General features: G+C 45.6%; 1 protein-coding gene across 1 annotated transcript; it reads left to right on the forward strand.

Annotated features, from left to right (window-relative positions):
* Window positions 1-241: 241 nt before the first annotated feature.
* LOC119222763 (uncharacterized) lies at window positions 242-7,243 on the forward strand. Its single transcript, XM_062557405.1, has 3 exons — window positions 242-500; window positions 625-6,955; window positions 7,080-7,243. The coding sequence occupies exon 2, from the start codon at window positions 851-853 to the stop codon at window positions 6,632-6,634; it is 5,784 nt and encodes a 1,927-aa protein (XP_062413389.1). The 5' UTR covers window positions 242-500; window positions 625-850; the 3' UTR covers window positions 6,635-6,955; window positions 7,080-7,243.
* Window positions 7,244-21,431: the final 14,188 nt, after the last annotated feature.

Below are 21,431 nucleotides of genomic sequence, written 5' to 3' on the forward strand. Positions count from 1 at the left end.
ACTTACACTAACACACAGTTACTATGATGGTGGCTGGTTAGTCACTTGGTGTAGTAGCAAATTCTGCTTAAAAAAGGGTCGGGGGATATTTTAATCCAATACATTATAAACACATTATTCAAATGAATATGTACTCAGTGTGGTTGATCTCCTAAAATAACCCATCATGGTACAATGTAGCGTTTCTTTTTGAATCGTGACACTTAATAAAAAATATCATGACACCTGTTTTGCCCTTTAGGCATTTAAGTTGAATTTTTATGCATTTAACTCGGCATAGTTTCAGTTCATGCAGACTCTTATTTTGACATCGGTTTACTGAGCTAAAACAGGAAGTAGTTCATGGAGACTCTTATTTTGACATTTGTTTACTGCGCTAAAACCGGAAGTAGGACGCTACGTAGAATTCACCACGTTAGATAACGCATTGGAAATTCAAACAGTCATCGCGCCAGAGAAAATACATCATGTTCGTTGACTCCCCAGCAGAAGCATCGCTTGTATGTATATAATCCTCGTTCTGACTGAGTTAACTGTGAAGCATATTGATTTTTGCTGTAAAAGTAATGGTCATGTAAGCTAGGTGGCTTAGCTAATTATAGTGTTTTGCTGTTTGTTTCCTAGTTTCACTCTCTCGTCTCTCATCACTCATCTCATGTGTATGGATTCAGCACAATGTGAAGATAATAAATCTGCATAAGAGGAACTCAGGATGTCTTCATGTTCATGAATAAGAGAGAGTTTAGCTCACTGTTTAGTTGGAGTTGCTACACCTCAGCGAGAACAGTACAGTGAAAAAGCGTAATCCAGCTTGAGTTCAACGTTTCTGATAAGCAAACAGAGAGGTAAAATGGAAGCAGAAAGGACTGACAATGCATCTGTGCGTACTAGGAAATCAAAAAGCTCTCAGTCAACAGCATCGAGTGCCACAGTAAGGGCACGCGCTAGAGCAGAGGCAGCGAAGGCACGAGCAGCGTTCGCTGAGGAAGAAGCACAGCTGAAAGTTGAAAGGGCAGCGAAGGAAGCGGAGCTTCAATTAGGAAAAGCAAAGCTGGAAGCCAAACTAGGCGCACTCGAGCTTCGAAGAGAGGCAGCTGCAGCCATTGCCCAAGCGGAGGCATTGGAAGCAGCTGAACTGGATCTAGAAGATTCAATCAAGACCGACATATCTTCTCGGGCAAATTTACAAGGCGAAATTGTAACACGCACTAAAGAATACGTCGAAGCGCAAGCCGAACATAACGTAGTACAAACTCATGCATCAGCCCATGCAACATTCCCTGCGGCAGCATCGTCAGAAGGGAGCTACGTCACATGGGATCCTCCATCAGGACGCAACTTACAGTTACAAGAAAGGCAAGAAGAGGTTGAAACCCATAATAGACCATCTGAGCATAACACAGCACCGGCGAAAACCAAGATGATACATCAGCCTCTCAAACCACAACTTAAAGCGGCAGCTCCATCATATGTGCCTGTGCACGCACCATACACCCCAAGAGTGACACCTGAAACAGAACACCTGGCACTATTCCTGGCTCGTCGCGATTTGGTGAGTACGAGTCTCTACCAATTCGACGATAAACCTGAAAATTATTTAGCATGGCAGTCATCATTCAGCAACGCTACTACAGGCTTAGGACTCACCTCCACTGAAATGTTGGATTTGCTTATTAAATGGCTCGGACCAGAGTCCGTGAAACACATCAGAAGGATTCGCTCTGTACATGTCAGGAACCCAGATATAGCACTTAAAAAGGCCTGGGAACGCCTCCAAGAGTGCTACGCTGCACCTGAAGTAATGGAGAAGTCGCTTTTTAAGAGATTGGACGAATTCCCAAGAATATCAAACAAAGATTACGGGAAGCTGAGGGACCTAGGCGACCTTCTTATGGAACTTCAGGGTGCCAGAGAAGAAGGTTACCTCACAGGATTGACTTACCTGGATACCGCCAGAGGCATTGGTCCCATCGTGGAGAAACTCCCTCACGGGCTACAGGAGAAATGGCTCTCAGTCGGCTCCAAGTTTAAAGAAGATAACAATGGCTACTTTCCTCCATTCAATTACTTTGCCGACTTCATCTGCCATGAAGCATGCCGGAGAAATGACCCCAGTTTCATAGTTCTATGCGCCAACACCAACGGACCGAAGTCAGATAAGGTAGCCTCAAATAACTATGGAAGAAAGATATCCGTTCACAAGACTGACATCTCTTCTGGTGAAAACTCACATCCGATCTCACCGGAGAGAAAGCCCGGTGAGAAAAACTGTCTCATTCACAACAAACCACATCCACTAAGGAAGTGCAAAGTATTTAGAGGCAAGACCCTCGAAGAAAGAAAGAGCATCCTCAAGGAGAACGGAATTTGTTTCAAGTGCTGCACATCAGCCAGTCATCTCGCAAGAGACTGTAAAGCAACAGTAAGGTGCATAGAGTGCGACAGTGACCGACATCATGCCGCTATGCATCCTGGCCCACCACCTCAAGTCTACAGAAGGCCTACACCCCCACCAGACAATGGCGGGGAGGAAGAGGAACATGCTTGCGACAGCACAGCTATCTCGTCACACTGTACCCAGGTATGTGGTCCAGAGCAAATAGGAAGATCCTGCTCGAAGATCTGTCTGGTAAGGATATACCCTCAAGGTCAACGTGAGAAGGCAACCAACATGTACGTCATTTTGGACGATCAAAGCAACCGCTCGCTGGTGCGATCAGACTTCTTTGAGCTTTTCAACATCGAAGGCCAATCATTCCCCTACTCACTGAAGACTTGTTCCGGATTGGTTGAGACGTCAGGCAGGAAGGCAGAGGGTTTCCAGGTCGAATCGCTTGATGGACAGACTATCCTACCGCTACCACCGCTAATCGAGTGTAATGACATCCTCATCGATCGCTCTGAAATACCAACGCCTGATGCAGCCCGTCACCATCCTCACCTACGAAGGGTAGCGGCACACATACCAGGACTTGACCCCAAGGCGGAAATCCTCATCTTGCTGGGCAGAGACATTGTGAGGGTCCATAAAGTCCGACAACAAGTGAACGGACCTCACAACGCCCCCTTTGCACAAAGACTGGATTTGGGATGGGTCCTGGTAGGAGACGTGTGCCTAGGGAACGCACACAAACCAGCCGTGAGCACGTTCAAGACAAGTGTGCTGGAGAACGGCCGACCCTCTATTCAAAGACCATGTGAAGGCTTCATGAAGCTGACTGAACATGTGTCCCACAGCAGGGAGCAAAAGAACAAACCACACAAGGCATCGTCGAAGGTTCTTGGATTAGATGTCTTCAACGAGACTGAGTCCGACAACAAACCTGCCCCGTCCATAGAGGACACCATCTTTTTGGAAATCATGGAGCAAGAAACGTACCGAGACACGTCAAACAACTGGGTCGCTCCTCTCCCCTTTAGAGTTCCCCGTCAACGTCTATCGAACAACCGCGAGCAGGTGTTCACTCGCTTCACCTCCCTGGAGAAGACGCTGCGGAGGAAAACTGAGATGAGAGACCAGTTTCTAGAGTTCATGAAGAAAATATTCGACAACAGACATGCTGAAGTGGCTCCTCCACTAGAGGAGAACGAAGAGTGTTGGTACCTGCCCACTTTCGGAGTCTACCACCCACAAAAGCCCGGAAGCATCCGCGTGGTGTTTGACTCCAGCGCAAAGTACTTCGGCACATCTCTAAATGGCATTCTTCTGTCAGGCCCAGACCTCAACAATTCCCTCATTGGGGTGTTGATCCGCTTTCGCAAGGAACAGGTAGCAGTGATGGCCGACATACAGCAGATGTTCCACTGCTTTCTTGTCCGAAGAGACCATAGGAACTATCTGAGGTTTTTGTGGTACAGAGACAACGACATGTCTAAGGATATCATCGACTACAGGATGAGAGTCCATGTATTCGGCAACAGCCCGTCACCGTCCGTAGCCATCTACGGACTAAGGAGAGCCATCCATGAAGGTGCTCACAAACACGGAGAAGACACGGTCCAGTTCGTCGAACATCATTTTTACGTAGATGATGGGCTCATCAGTGTGCCAACTGAAGCTGAAGCCATCAGCCTCCTACGGAGAACGCAGGCCTCTCTCAGCGAATCGAATCTGAGGCTTCACAAGTTCGCCTCAAACAGCGAAACCGTCCTCCAGGCCTTTGCACCAGAGGATAGAGCAGTTCCGAAAGACCTCGACCTTAGCGGTGAAGCTACACCAGTGCAACGCAGTTTGGGACTGTTGTGGGAGACCACGACAGACACTTTCACCTTTGCAGTCTCAGAGCACAAGAAACCCTTCACTCGCAAGGGAGTTCTGTCGACAGTGAACAGCGTGTTCGATCCTTTAGGCATGGTCGCACCCGTGACTATTGAAGGCAAGGGTCTCTTGAGGGAACTCAGCGTCAACGCCTGCGACTGGGACGCTCCTCTTCCAGAACAAAAGCTGAAGCAATGGGAAGCGTGGCGTGAGTCACTGCATGACTTAAGCAATCTGCATATCCCACGTTCATACACAGCAACATCACTTCCCAATGCTGTACACACAGAGCTATGCGTTTTTTCCGACGCATCCACGAAGGCCATTGGAGCAGTGGCATATCTCAGGACCATTCAAGCTGAGGGACAAGTCGAAGTAGGATTCATCTTGGGAAAGGCTAAGCTGGCCCCACAGTCCGAACCTACCATTCCACGGTTGGAATTGTGTGCCGCAGTATTAGCCGTGGAAGTCGCCGAGCTCATCCGAGATGAACTGGAGCTGAAATTTGATGCGATCAAGTTCTATTGTGACAGCAAGGTCGTGCTCGGATACATTCACAATCAAACAAAACGCTTCTATGTCTACGTTCACAATCGAGTCCGACGTATTCGTCAGTCCACAAGTCCTAACCAGTGGTTCTACGTCAACACAGAGGACAACCCAGCTGACCACGCATCCAGGTCAGTTCCTGCGTCCCAATTGACAAAGACTATGTGGTTCACTGGACCGGCCTTTTTGCACAAACCAAATTCATCTGACACAGACTCAAGCCAGACGTTCGAACTCGTTAACTCAGAATCAGACATGGAAATACGACCCGAAGTGAGTAGTTTTCTTACTCAGACTCAGAACCGGGGCTTTACCGTCACGCGGTTACAGCGCTTTTCATGCATGCGCGCCCTTACCAGGGCTATCGCCCTACTCATCCATATAGCTGGCACTTACAGACACGACAAGTCCAGTGAGTGTAAAGGATGGCATCACTGCAACCTCCCACGTACTCCGGATGAGTTGCTTCAGGCGAGACACATCATTATCAGAGCCGCACAGGAAGATGTCTTTGCAAAAGAGCTCACGGCTCTCGAGCTTGGAAACGCTGTATCCAAAAACAGTTCTCTTCACAAGCTCAGACCTGTTCTCGAAGGTGGTCTGATGCGCGTTGGCGGCAGATTAAAGCACGCTGACTTGAGTGCGCAAGAAATAAATCCAATCATCGTTCCCAAGACCAGCCACGTTTCTTTGCTGTTGGTGCGACAGTATCATGAAGAGGTGAAGCATCAAGGCCGCCACCTCACCGAAGGGGCTCTGAGAGCAGCGGGCTTCTGGGTCATAGGGGGAAAACGACTAGTTGCCTCTGTCTTGCACAACTGTGTAGTGTGCCGAAAGTTACGCCGAAGAACAGAGGGACAGCTCATGGCAGACTTACCCTCAGAACGCTTGCACACATGCCCACCTTTCACCTATGTAGGAGTGGATGTGTTCGGACCATGGCAAATCGTCACCAGGCGTACAAGAGGAGGACAGGCCCAAAGCAAAAGGTGGGCAATGCTCTTCTGCTGCATGAGCTCCCGTGCCGTGCACATCGAGATCATCGACTCACTAGATACGTCCAGTTGCATCAATGCATTGAGACGTTTCTTTGCCATACGGGGCCCTGCAAAGCAGATAAGATCAGACCGTGCAACAAACTTTGTTTCCGCTGCAAAGGAACTGGGACTAAGCCAACAAAAATCCGACATCACAGTACAGAACTTCTTGAGTCAACATGGGTGCTCATGGGTGTTTAATCCTCCCCATGCGTCCCATATGGGAGGATCATGGGAACGTATGATAGGCCTGTCAAGACGGATCCTCGACGGGATCTTGCTCCAAGACCGCGTCCAACTTACCCACGACCTCTTGTGCACACTCATGATGGAAGTTACTGCGATAATCAATGCAAGACCACTTGTTCCAGTCTCGACTGACCCAGAGTCACCGTTTGCACTGTCTCCTGCAATGATACTCACCCAGAAGGTTGGCGTTACTCCACCACCTGGAGACTTCACAGACAATGATCTTCTCAGCAGACAATGGAAACAAGTTCAGGTTCTCGCTGACAGATTCTGGCGTCGCTGGCGTCAGGAGTTCCTCCCCACTCTACAAGCTCGCCGCAAATGGAGAGATGTCCAACGAGACCTCAAAGAAGGGGACATTGTGCTCCTGAAGAATAGTCAAGCTGCACGTAACGCGTGGCCTATGGCAAGGATCACAGCTGTCTTTCCTGGGAGAGACGGCAAAGTAAGGAAGGTGGAACTCAAGACGGCGGACCAAGGGACTGTGAAGGTGTTCTGGAGACCAGTGTCAGAGGTCGTTCTTCTTCTGGCCGAAGACTGATGGTTCAGAGACATTCAATATAGTGACCTTTAAGGTCAGACGGGGAGTGTTTTGCCCTTTAGGCATTTAAGTTGAATTTTTATGCATTTAACTCGGCATAGTTTCAGTTCATGCAGACTCTTATTTTGACATCGGTTTACTGAGCTAAAACAGGAAGTAGTTCATGGAGACTCTTATTTTGACATTTGTTTACTGCGCTAAAACCGGAAGTAGGACGCTACGTAGAATTCACCACGTTAGATAACGCATTGGAAATTCAAACAGTCATCGCGCCAGAGAAAATACATCATGTTCGTTGACTCCCCAGCAGAAGCATCGCTTGTATGTATATAATCCTCGTTCTGACTGAGTTAACTGTGAAGCATATTGATTTTTGCTGTAAAAGTAATGGTCATGTAAGCTAGGTGGCTTAGCTAATTATAGTGTTTTGCTGTTTGTTTCCTAGTTTCACTCTCTCGTCTCTCATCACTCATCTCATGTGTATGGATTCAGCACAATGTGAAGATAATAAATCTGCATAAGAGGAACTCAGGATGTCTTCATGTTCATGAATAAGAGAGAGTTTAGCTCACTGTTTAGTTGGAGTTGCTACACCTCAGCGAGAACAGTACAACACCTATTGGCCATATCACTGAGCACTAGATTACAGTCACCAAAGCAACGCAATCAGAACCTGCTCTCTGCAGCTTCGTTAAGTGTCCCCTTTGCTTCATACAAAACGTGCCCATGAGTGCTTATTAAACGCACAAAACACCTTTCTGATTATTATTCGACTTCACATACTGATTTCCAGTTTCGAATAACCTGTCGGCATGGATCTTGAGAACCCTGCTTTCCACCCGCCCACCTTGTCTGCACCCCTCTCCGAAAGCCCAATCTCCGGCTGTGCTGCAACACGTTGCAACGTACCTCCCTGTGCACTCAGGTCTCTGTGGTTGTGCCCCGCCTGCATCGTCTACACCGTTATATAGCTGTCTGAGGCGCACTGCACTCCTCTCCTCTCCTCTCGCTGTGACAGAGGTCAGCGAGTGCTCCGAGCCCGGCTGACGTCATGGTGCTGCAACCCGGCAGACACACACCGGTAGACGGGCCGACAGGCCGACCGGCGAGCAGACGGCGTGTATTTATAGCCTTTTTGCCTTTGCATCCTCACACAGAGGGCTGCATGGCCAGATAACGCCCTGACGGAAAGAAAAAAGAAAAACCCACCACAAACGAGTTGTCTTGATTGAATGATATATCCGCAATTCTGCATTTGAGAAGAAATAAAAGCCTTAAAATGTGAGGATTAAAAGTGGAAATGCAGATGCAGCACAGGGCATGTGATCACTTCAGGTGAACGTTTCTCTCTTTCACACCTTCGGAGAAGCTGTGCACGTTGGAATGTTCCTCTCCCACGGCTGATGAACACATTGTGCTACACATGAGCTAATAACACAGTGAGGATGTGCGCTTAGCACAATGCTTTACACCATTACTTATCTAATAAACTGTAGGAGGCAACTGCCATTAGCACCGGCGCTGATGCTGATATTCACCTCCCACTGGCGGACTCCTGCGAGCTAATCTGCCGTGTACTGTATGCAAATATGAAACTGTTACTGTCAGGATGCAGTCTAATTCCACATCATTCTCCGGGTAGTAAGCCAATCGGGTTGACTTTGAAATGGATTGTGGGTGATTAGCCGGGAATGCTGGGAGAATGCCGAGGTCTCTCTAGTGAACCCTGCAGCTGGTGCCGGAGTCGGCGGAGCAACGATCCAGGTAATTAATTCTTTGACAAGCATCAGTGATTTGGAAAATCAGTAAGAATGGCAGACGCTGATCAAAAGGGAAACACGTGGAGGGATGTTTAAACAGTGGGCGTTGGAGGCGTCAGTCACGCAGGGGCCCGAGACGCGGGGCCCAAAGCGCAAACACCAAAACAACACAATGCACTGAGCTGACTATCAAACAACAGCCGGCTCGAGGGTTCCCTGTGTGTCTGAGATCGCAAATCAAAATGCAGGAAGTTAGGTTGTGCGTAATGTACACACACACACACATAATTAATAGATGTTGATCCACACACACACACACACACGCACACACAGGTAAATGTATCCATATGCACTGGCGTGCATTCAGGCTCATATGCAAAGCATAAACATGCTATTACAGTGCACTCAACATGTGTAGTAAACAATTCATGTAGTGTATATGGATTGCAAAAATACAGATAAACCACACGTGTATATTCCAGTCACATTTCCATGCGTGCAGTACAAACACAATGAACGTACACCCACGAAGCATAACTCAATATACACACGCGGACATGTGGTAAAGATCAATTCATTTTCAGTATTTATTATACATATTGCACTAAGCCCATATCTGTTGAATGAAATGCAAACAATGGGATGATATTCATGGGCATGGGATCACATAGATGCATGCACATAAATACACAAGGGGTTGGGTTAACGTTACCGCCATAGCCTTGATTAAATCATGCGTGTATCCTTTATTTGATTTTATGGATGGGGACGAAAAAACACACAAGCCGAAAAAAACGTAATGAAACATCATCGGCGCGGCTATTACAGACACGGTGCACAGAATACAAATTCCTCATGCAGGTATTTGTTTACTTCCATCAGTATTCATTATGCGAGTGAATTTATCATTGGAGTGTAGCTATTGATCCTGTATTAAATCTCATTGTTATGTTCCTATTCAGCAGTGAGCCAGGTGAGGGGAGAAAAGACGGGTGACCAAATGTCATGGTGACAACATGCAAAATTGTCAAAGGTACCTTTATCGATCAAGATCGACGCGGAGAGGGAGAGAGAGAGAGAGAGGAGGAATTTCAGCGGGAGCCCGACCGTCTGACATTTCAGAAACGCCGTCCTTTCCATTTTGCCACCCTCCATTGTTGCTCACAAAGAGCACAGATGCCTTGGATGAGGCAATTGCAGCTCACCAGCAGACAGGGTTGAGCGGGTTCAGGTGTAGCTTTGCAAAGTAGAGAGTCTTGCCTACTAAGTTCATCAGTGCTAACTTTAACACCTCACATGCTAGGCGGGCTGGGAATTATTTCGCTCTGACATTTGAAAGGCCTCGCTGTGAAACCGTGTTCGGCTGTTAATCCAAACACACTGAAGGGAGGCTCTGGTTCGCTAAGTGTCCAATTAGCTTGCTAGCCATGTGCACCGATTCTTCAGACAACTTTGATGACTCACAAACGTCCCCAAGTGGGATTTCCCTTTGTTTCTTTTTTCCGGTTCGGATCCAAATGAAAGCGAGGGGGTCTGGGAACCTGGTGCAGACAATGAAGCACACGGGAGAGCTGGGGAGGATGACTAAATGAGTGTTGTCATATCAAGGCGAAGCTGCCACCGAACATGTCAGTTCGGAGCAACAACACACCGAGGGCAGGCCTGTGCTGCACCGTGTTGACCGGGGGGTGGGGGGGGACTGGCGGCTGGACTAAAATGCAGGTCAGAAGGTTTTGGAAGTTTTCTGTCTGAGCTTAGCGTTTCTCTCCCTCTCGGGTAATTAGCCCCGACTTGCATTTTGTCCGAAGGGGTCTCGTGTTAAAGCAGCGCGGATCAAAACGTCACAGCACTTTACTTTCAACACGGCTGGGCGGCAGCAGATCTGCTCTGCCCTTCCTCTGCTTCTCTGGGTGTTTATCAGTTGCCGAGACTGGAAAATCTCCCTGCTCATTGTTTTGCACCAAGGGGAACAATAGGGGCGGATTAAGTGGATCTCCTGATCTATGGAATGACCACACCAACAGGGACGAGCGCTCGCTCTCACTCTCCATTCAACATATTGCAATTCAGCCCATATCAATCAGGGTCATCGGGGTCATTTTAATCTCCTGTATAGACCAATTGGTCTGTCCTGACTGGTAGTCTAAACACTGCACTGCGGGTCTTTTCTGCACGTGCAGTGCAATCGAGTGTGTCGAAACTTTGTTTTTTTTTTGTACTTTGCACAGACATTTTAATTTGAAGCAATGTAGCACACTGCAGAAAAAATGGAAACATTATGTACAGACAAGCTTTTCAGTACAATTATCAAGCCTCGTAAACAGTAGCTCTTTCACCTGCCTTTTCAGAAACTATTTTGTCATCCATGACCGAACTCATTTTTAAAAAATGCATCAATGCACACGGACAGCGGGAGGTTCCCCTCACTTATTAACAAAATATAAATGAATCAATGCAAATAAACACTATTGATTTATTCCCATGGAGACAAAGTAAAAAGTATTTAAGGCACATCTCTGCATTGTCTTCTAGTAGGAGATAACACTCTTGCTTGCTTCCCAACAACTGAAAGCGATTTTTACAAAATAAAATCAAAACAAGTAAATACAAGCACTATTTTATCCCTTAAGCCATCTGCCTTTGTAACGTGCAGCGCAATCAACAGGTTTCTTCCACTTTCATTACTAAATTTGATACATCTGTTGTTGTGAAATGTGTTTTTTAACAGAGTAATGTTACCCTGCGGCGTCACTGTGGATATATGAAGGCATGACATTAACCTCTACCTTTAGAATCACAGGTGATGGGGCCGGGCATTTATGGCAACCAATAAAATTGAAAAAATGTCACGATAGACAATATTGTGCATTTTGGAGCTTTCTGCCTGACAGGGTTTATTTTAACCATTTTAACCAGAGTCATGACCTTATCCTAAGCCTAACAGGTTTGTTGCATGGATTCCTGACAGAAACCCCTGGAGATAATATCCTTTCATGTGCATTTTGAGCGATTGAAATTACAAACTCTAAATGCTATTTTTTCGCTACATCAGTAATTAAAAAACAGTTTATTAATCTTATCAAACCCCAATTTTATTTTGTTTTTCAGTTGGTGAAATGAGTTAAGCAATGTGCAGATTGTGACTTAATGAGATAAGGAGAAGTGTGGACCCCGAGGAAGGAAACATTTCTTTAGACAAACATCTCGTCGTCATCATCACAAAGAAAGGGAAAGTTGGTCGGTTAACGTCTGGAGGGTGTGTTCAGTAAATGGTTTGGCAGAAACTTCCAGTGAAAACCTTGCACAGCAATAAAGTGATATACACATGAATAATGCAGGCGCATTTAGTTCAGTGCTTAGGCAGTGGGAGAATCAGATGTCCCTGGTGCCCTGAAGGATTCCAGTCTACTGAGCCAGCGTCTCTGGTCGGGAGCAGACCAGCAGACGGAGAATCCCTGCACTCCACACTGTCCTGCCGAGACACGTCCACGCAGGACAGACACACACACACACACAGACTAGGACTATAGAGACGAGTATGTACTCACCATGCTCAGCCATCACGCCACACATATCTGCACACTCAAATGTGCGACCCTCAGCACCTCCACGATCACAAAAAGACACAACTACACACCATCAAACTCTTCACTGTTCAATTTGTTGAGTCAATGAAGGAAAAACCTGTGAAATAACAAGAACTATAGGCTTTATTTACTAGGATATCAACTAATTGTATGACATCACACAGAAATGAAGTGTGTAGAAGAAGCTCGGAATAATTGCAGAAACATCAGCTTAGTGTTGGCTTTACTTTTCGGTAATACTTGTGGGATTTGGGGTTTGAAAATAAATCTGGAGAGACGGTGACTGAGGGACTGTGGGCAAGAGTTTGAGTGTTAATTTCACAGAACTGCTGAGAAGATTTCATTTTGTTGTCTCAGCTGGCCAAAGAATCAACTAATGACTAATTAATTACTACACTTATTCAAATCAAATCATCTGCTTTTCCTTTCCGTGCGTATGCCTTTTGGCAGCCCTTCAACTTCTCTCATTGCAGATCCAAGAGTCACATCCCCAGAAATAAAATGATGTCGTTTTGAGGTTTAAAAAGAGCAACAGTCAACAAATCCCCCAGCATCACCGTCTTTAAATATTTCACCCTCTTCCATTGCAGTCAGCCTTTGGGCAAATGGCACTGAGTGGTGTGTGAATCTGTGTGTGTGTGTGTGTGTGTGCGGGAGTGTTTAACATGTTGACACCGCCACTATTTACCAGCTTTGCCTCAACATTAAAACCGTTTGATATCCATTCAGCCGATGCAAATGAGGGCCTCTCCTCTGTAACGTATGCAGCTCCTCGTTTGCTGCCGGGTGGGGGGGGGGGGGGGGGGGCAGTGAGCTGGGGACAGGGGCGGTGCCGCTCTTCACATAGGGAATGGTAATTCACCAATCAGCGAAGTGACATGCTCCGCAAGAAAGAAGGGAGAGGCGCACCGGCGCTGACAGGGACATCAGTTTCACGAAACATTTCCTCCCCTGCACCTGAAAGCTTTGGCATAATCACGCGCAGAGGCGATGCACCATGAAATGGAATGGGCGCCCAGATCCGGGGGAGCGGACACGGCGGCGTGTCCACAGAAATGAGGGTCATTCTTTACCAAGAGAGGCGAGTGTCAGTGGAAAAGGGCCCGCGGGTCCAAGTCGGACGGGCCCTCGTAGGCACCTCGATGGCGCCGCGTCAAACTGTCACCATTGCCTCTGATGACGCGGACACATGCGGCGCGTGTAGAGTGCGGGTGGATGAGCGTTGAGCCAGTCGAGTTCATTTTTGCATCAGTTCACTTGATACAGTGAGAAACACGAGTAGGAGGAAGATGGGTGAACTGTTAATCTTATCTCGGGGCATCACTAAAATAGAGCTTTGTTTAAATTAGGTGGCGCGCCATTCCTGTGTTTTTTGCACATCCCCATTGACTCCACATCACTACGAATTGCCAACTGTGTATGTTTTTTTTCGTGGGCATTAGCTTGTACATCTGAAATCCCCACAGGTCATATTGTAAGACACATTTGAGCTTGTGGAGGAACAAATGTGTCCCAAGTGAGATAAGACAATTACTGCCGCTAATAGACTTTGCTCCGAGAGAAAGTTCAGCCTGGAAGAAAATAAATAAAAAAAACATGACCTGAATCCTCAAACTAGTGGCTTTCTCTATCTGCCAGATGTATCAATGTTCCTCCAAGCAATCAAGAAGTAATTCCCTTTTACCGGCCAACATGAATATTAAAGTTCTGCGCCGGAGGGATCCGAGGGTATAAACACAAGCGTCGCCAGCACCTGTGCGGGACCGCGGTGGATAGCTGATGAGGCGCATGAGTGTTCTCACGGTGTAATGGCAGCGCTGTAAAAGGTACCAATGGTGATCGGTCAGAGCTGAAGAGCACGAACGCTGATAAGTGGGAGCGATTAGCATCTTTGTTTTTTTCCGGGTAGTTGTCATTCGACACGTGTAAATTTAAACCAGCGCGACAGCAACAGACCATCGCATTAATGTTGTTTGCACCCAATGCAATAGAAGAGTGCACCAACAAATATCTGAATACAGAAGGGGGAAGGGGAGGGTTTCTCCTGTCTCAAGACCTTTTACGCATATGCAAATGGGGACGCTCATGACATGCTTCTAGCAGGAAATTAAGATAGGAACAGGCAGAATCAGAGAGCTATATGGAAATGTGCAGATGTGGGGATATGCAACGCTGCTTCATTACGACTCTGAAAAATGTCCCATTTTAATATTCAAACATCTTGATAAACAAAAGAGACAAATGAAGACGGTCCCCCGAGGACTAGGACAGAACACTGATGATCTTAACTTGCCAAACAATATCCAAGTCCGGGACAGAATTTGTCTCTGGGCATTGCACAATTACACTGTGCACACACTCATGCACACGCACACACACATTCACTCTCCTTTGGATGGAGAAAAAAACACAAAAAACGAAACATGCTGAAACAGTTGATGTGCGTCTTGGGTCAAGTCTGGTTACACACTTTAAAGACAAGATCTCTGGCCGTCATCCTGAAAGCTACCGACACCTGCAAAACATTCATCAAACTATCCAGTTTTCTATATGTCTGGACTCATTGTGTCACGAAATAATCAAAACGGAAAAAAAATAAAGTCTGTTTTTTTCATTCAAAAGTTGCTCTTCAGGTCTGAACCCGTCTCCACCTCTGACTGTAACAAATGAGCGGATGTACAGAACAGGTTTTCCTCTCCTGTTGTTTCACATTTGTACCCGTTTGTGTGCTCTCAACCTGCCATTGTCTGTGTTTACGATGGCATTAGGGTCATCGCTGCGCTCACAGTTGATGGACCCAGTGGAAAGAGAGAGAGAGAGAGGGAGAGAGAGAGAGAGAGAGAGAGAGACGACCAGGCCAATCGTAGCGTGTGGAGCACGCTATACTGTTGACTTTGTCATGGGGCCATGTTGGATGGCGTCCACTCCATCATATCCATGCCCAGATGCTACAAGCGAGATAAGTGGATTGTACGGAACAGGCTTGTCAGGGATCCCATATATTCGCCCTGAATCTGTGGATAGCAGAACACAAATAGGCTTTTAAAGTGAAGTGATTTAGATTGGGTTTGGTTGTTTTTTTTCGTCTCTTTTTATTATGGATTGTTTTACACTGACATCGACTTGGCTCGGTCTGAAGGCATGTTTCTTGGAAACAAAGCCAAACTGCTTTCAGTATCAAATGTTTTCAATGGCTTTTAGAGGCCAGAGAATGTAACATTAGCTACCGATTTGAATGCTCTGCTCGTGATGATTCCTGAAACGTCATTAGGAAAACAGGTCTATGGCTGCCTTCCCTGGAAGTTTCTTTCGCTTTGTATAATCGGAAACCGATATAATTTCACAAAGAATCCCCGAAAAATTACCATCAGGTTTTGCATGGTGTGTCCTCGCTCGTATTGCAGTAACGATGTACTTTACTTTATAATGAGTCTTTTAAAAGAATAGCAGATTGTTCATTTGCAACCATTTTGATTGGATGGTCTAGTGGATGTTTTCTGTGCTTTATTAGGGTTTATTGCCAACTGATTATTTTGTGAAATGACTCCCTCACAATAACACCACTGATGCATTAACTCAAGATAAAAGCAATTTAAATATGAACATGCATGATGGCTACGCCAAATGCACTCAACTAATGGTTTTATTATTTCATAATAAAGGGTTAATGTTCATTCAAAAGACCTATTTGCTCAAATTGATCTTGCGAATATATGGCTCTTAACAGAAGTGCTCTTCAGATTCTTTGGAGGGTTGAATTGTTGTTTGCGCAAACAACACGGCTCAAAATAAGGCATTTATATTTTCAAACAGAGCTATATGGGTGTTCACCACCTGAGCTCAAATTCAGCAGAGGGTCAAAAAAAAGAGATTAGTCAGCTTCCCGTCTCCTGCCCCAAAGCACACATTCACACACTCAAACCCTCCTCCACGCCACATGACCCTGCATATTTTTGAACCGCAGCCAGCTCTCTTTTTAAGAGAGTCCAAATCCTGGTGGCTGCCAGTCAACTTCAAAGCGGTCGGGCTGTGGCTGTCTTTCTTAACCTCCAAATCTGGCTGTTCTTGTTACAGCTGCGCTGTGGGGACAGAGTGGGTAGTGTCTGCATTCATTTGCATGTGTGTGTGTGTGTGTGTGTGTGTGTGGTGTGTGCCTGCGCGGACAGAGTGGGCAGTGTGCTGGGTCCACTGATTAACCCCCGGGCCAGGGCCGTTCCTCTCTGCCAGACGGATCGGCTTTCGCCAGTCCCGGCCTCTGTAACGGGAGCCCGTTCAACAAGCCACTTCAAAGAGACAGCCCCACAAGGAATGTCAGGTTCACCACCAGTGGGAGCGAGGGAGAAAAAAGAGCAAGAGAGAGAGAGAGAGAGAGGGGCGGACGCAGAAGGAGGAGGAAGAGGCCTGTGTACATCTACGTGTGTGTGTTGCTCAGTTTGATGAAAACAGAGAGGGAGTGGTTCGCTTCCTGGTCATGTGAGCCTTACTCACTTCAGCGCGTCTTGTTCTTTCATTTGCAGCGGAGTGAATTCGTTTTGATTCGATTTGGTTGCAAAGCAAAAAGGCCTTCGGGATGGTCTGGGCGGTGCCTGGTTCAGACGGGCCTCTTTAGAGACGGGCAGCGTGTGTGCGTATCCTGTTTTTTCCCTCTTCTGTTACATGGCGATGCCTAACCTTCTCTCTGACCTCCCTGAGCAAATGAAAATCTATCACAGTCGACACATACATCTGGTGAGCTTTTGCCAAAAAAATCGAACTACACAGCAGCCTTGGAAAAAACATGATGTAACTTTACATTTCAGAGATGCATAATTTATATTTTTGGACCATGATGTTGGGAATTGGAGTTGATACGACGGGGGAAGAGGAGAGGCTGATGCTAGCTTTAGTGTTACTGGTGTACCGTAAACACAGACGCATGCATCTGTGTGTGTGCATATGTTTGTCAACACTATGTGTAGATGGCAATTCAGAAAATTGCAAGAAAGATGGAAAATAAAGGTATTACACATCATTATAGCTACTTATTTTTACTTTGCATACGTTAAAAGAAAGATTGAGCAGGATAACAGATATTTTCATACACTACATTCCTACATACATACAACAAATCACCTTAAAAAACTTTTTAAATGTGTGCTGTTTGCACTTAAGTGTTAAGAATTGGATTAGATTGGATTTTTTGTGTTCATAAGTCCTGAATGAAACATAATTTTGGGGATTTCTGAGGAAGTTTGTAAACTTGAATAATTATTTTTTCATATGATACTAATCTTTCACTTCACAGCTAGCTTGTCACACACAATACAGCGGGACAGAATTCCAGATGCACTGGGGAAATGTTCATTTTACCTGGGTAATGTCAACATTGTCTTCCAGTTGTTGGTAGGAGAGGATATCGTCTGATGGAGCATCATTTTAAGTGTTTTGGGCATTAAGCGATTGGATGAAATTAAAAAGAGACATTAAGTAAATACATGTTTTGTCCTCAGAATAGACAGATGCAGTATGTGCGCGCACATCTGGCATCAATAGATATATGTTTTTTTATTATTAAACATTTTATAGTATGTTAACACAGTATTTGTGTGGTTGAGAAAAAAAAGGATGACAGGATAAAACATATCCTTCACACCTTAAAGATCAGCTCCTTCTTTACTTGGGTACGAGTGTGTGTTCTAAGTGTGGGGCTCTGTGTAGGCGATTCATTTCGAAATGGGACACACCCACACAAACGTGTTGTCATGAGACTCCTTGAAGTCACACAGAAGAATCCCCTGAGGAGGTCAGGTTTGCTGTAGCAGAGGAGCCGGTCTTAGCCGCTCCGTCGATCACCCAACACTGGGCTGCCTTTTGTGGCTCGGAGACAAAGGGCCGCTGCTGGGGAGGGAGACAGGCAACCTGAACCTGACACAGGAAGCTCTTAGAGCTACACAAAACAAACTGCTGAGCTCTGGCATTTCCCCCCTACTGAAAGACTATCTCCACCGTCATTAAAGGTGAACTCAATCGTCTAATCTCCTCCAAAGTCACTGAGCAACCACTGCTACCACCACGCTTTCCCCCCTCCCTCTCCTTCTCTCCTTCCTCCCTCGTTCTCACCATCCCTCTATTCTCAACCCGCTTCCCGAGGTGGACGCCCATCAATGAAATGCCACCAGATCTCTGGGGGGGGGGGGTTAGAGGTCAAAGGACAAAAATGTTCCGCAGAACGTGCTCCAAGGCAGTCTGAAAGGAAGGGCTGTTCTGCAGCTCTGATCGATGGAAGGAGGTACACACAGGAAGCGGCAGGCAACAGCGTTGTGTTCATTAAGGTTCATGCAAATTCCTCAACCTTATGGAAGGCCTTTTAAACCTTGCAAAAGATCGGCCTGACATTCAACGAATTGAGAAATAGAAAATTGTAGAACTTGTGTCTTCATGTTTGAAATGGTCAGCAGGTAATCAATAGAATGTCAAGAAGAGAGCGGTAAACAGCATGTCTGGAATTGAAAAAACAACGCAACAGACTAACAGCAAACAAGCCCAACGCCAAGATATAATGAAAACCCTGAGGATGCACATGCGCATTGGATCATACAAACACATTCTCTGCTACCACAATACATGTCATTTTGATGTCACCCACATTTGGCTCGGGCCATTAGCACATCATGCGCGACACGCTGCCAGCCTTCCAAATAGCACTGTTTGGAATTCAATTATCTGTTGCTTATTTTAATTTTTTTTTTCTTTCTTTTCAAGCACTATAAAAAGGCCTCTCGTCTCTGAGCCAGTGCCTTCATTGAGCAAAGATGGTGAAATGGTTTTCACCCCTCCTATTATCGCATCAAAATCTGCCTGGCCAATGTGCATAGCGGCTCATTACCTTGGTGAAAAAGCCACCTTAACCTACATTACAACCTGGCCCTGTAATTAATGACTTTTTAAGCTATTGAACCAAAAGCAATTAGGTTATAAAGGAGGGCTTGTTCAGTAACATGAATAACTTTCCTTTATTAGTCGCATCCTTGAAGAGGAGATGCTAACCAAATGTGACAGTCCCTGGAATTAAGATGCTAATGTTTTCCAGTTATATGAACTTGTCAATCAATTACTTGTCATTGTTGTGGGCGTCACACAAAAACAAATCTCAGCGTTCAATGGTATTTGAAGGTTGAAGTCTGTGCAGCTGTGTGTGCTGCGTTGTGTGTGTGTATGTTTACACGTGTAGACGTGCCGAAGTGAGAGCATGTTTGCGTGCTTGCCCATGCACGTTAAGCGGAAGAGAGCAAACCAGATACAGCTTTTTCCATCAGCACAGTATGCGGAGTGCAGATAAGGCTTCATACAACACATTTGCTCTGTATTTGTTTTAGACTTTATCGCGGGGTTCCAGTGGAGGTAGAAGCAGGCGGGACATGTGGTCTACATTCTAATGCCTGGAAGGGTCAGCTCAGCGGTCAGCCGGCACATTACTCTATGTCCACACAGGACAGGTTAGTACGAACAAGACTAATGCTGCAGCTCATCCAAAAGGTCATCTGTGGATATTAATGTGTAACTTTAACCGAACCTGCTTGAGGAACAGCCTCTCCGGTGAACAGGAGGACAGGATGCGCGGGGATCAACAAGCCCCCAGGATGCAATGCAGAGTTTACGTTGGGGTCGTTTGGTGCTAACGCCGACTCCTCTGAAAGTTAATGAAGAGAGAAAATAACTCATTGATGTTGCATGTTGTAGTTTTCGCTCCAGACAGGAATCGAAGGCCCGAGTGTAATCACTCAGGCTTTTGGAAAAAACGTCTTTTCTTCAGATTGATCCAGCCAAACGTTTCACTGCTCCTCATTATTCACCAACATGCAGCCTGCGAACGGCTGCCTGACAATAAATCTTGCAACAGGCTAAAGTTCCCTAAATTGATTTTAACCTGTTGAAGCCATTGGGACCAAGATGTCAGGAATATCATCACTGGAACAAGATGAAAAATGATCCTCTTTATTTGAGGCCACAGGTGATTTCTTTCTTTATCTTCGTCTTACACTGGGCTTTAAAAGATTCTTGTCTGGAGCTCTCATGCCTGCTGGACTTGACAAAATGATATTGGGTACAGAAGGAGACAAAGACAATTAAACTAAACTAAAATCAGCCTTTTGTCGTGATAAAAAGACTAATTTCTCTGTAATGACAGCAAAAGTTGACCCTCCTTACAGTAACAGTTTTTTCACCAGTCAAACAAAAAAAAAGGTTGTACGGCTCATTCAGAGAAGACCTTCGGCACAAAGGTAATTTATTCAACCTTGACTGCAGGTGGTGTCAAATACTAATGAAATATGTCGTTTTTTTGCGTCTGGCACACTGGCCACTTATCACCATGAAATTAAACTTACAGTAGCCGGGAGGCGACTGGTCATCATCATCAACGTAAAAGGGGAAGTTTGGTAGTGGTTTGGCCCTGCTTTTTAAAGTTGCTAATCAGTTAAAATCAGTATACCAATGACAAATTAGTGTGTTTGAATTAATGTCCTGTAACACATACAACTACAACCAATATAGTTAATTGCGGCACATCGAAGTGTTTTGTATTGACAACAAATCCGCTGAATTAGCAGCATGAATAATGGCCGTTGGCCTTCAGAATTGACACTATACTAACAGTCCTTTACTTAAAATGCATTCCATGACTCCTGCGAAACTCATTTCTTTTTCGCAGGCAAATTTGTTTTAGAATTCATTATTTGCCATGAAATGTGAAAAGTCTTCTTCATTAGATAGTGTGAAATCCCTCCCTGTCTGCCCGGGCCTCTCTGAAGTCCGGCTAACCATATTAATCCCACAGCTGCGAACTCGGTGGCATCTCCCCCCAATAGACTCGCCGGCCTGCTGTCTAAATAATTGCCTCATTAGTGTGTGGTGCACAGGTATGGCGTGAATGCAAACTTTAGACAAGTGTGTATGCAAATCCAATTCCTTGTCCGACGCTCTTTATTCATGTGATCAAAAATCAGCGGAATTATACCAGGGACCTCAGGCCTGAAATGGAAATTTAGGGATAACTAATACATTTTCCACTCGGTGTGCAGTGGGCAGGTTTTGGCTCAGAAAGGATGATGTGCAAATAGTTGACAGCTTTCAGCTTGATGTCATTACATGGTAGATAAATGTGTTTTTGGAGTAAATAACGATTGAGAAAATATATAAAACTATGAAACCAACAGTTGGTCAAAAGCACATTCAGATCATGTTGACATATTGACCTTGAAAGATCTAGTGGATAATCTTAGAAACAAACAAGCTTCTGGAAGGAAACGCAGGCAGAATAATTATATCATCAACTAAAAAGTCAGAATTACTGCAGGTAGCCGGGAATTGGTTTGAATTTAATACATACAAGAACAACTCTTTATGGGGCCACACCATTTAGTTCACATGCAGTCACATGGTTTTGATGAATGTAAATGGAACTGATTGATT

Source organism: Pungitius pungitius, chromosome 14 (genome assembly GCF_949316345.1).
Source record: "Pungitius pungitius chromosome 14, fPunPun2.1, whole genome shotgun sequence".
NCBI lineage: Eukaryota > Metazoa > Chordata > Actinopteri > Perciformes > Gasterosteidae > Pungitius > Pungitius pungitius.

Bases quoted from the DNA above. Each gene is read 5' to 3' on its own strand.
- LOC119222763 (XM_062557405.1), top strand. From the start codon at position 851: ATGGAAGCAGAAAGGACTGACAATGCATCTGTGCGTACTAGGAAATCA.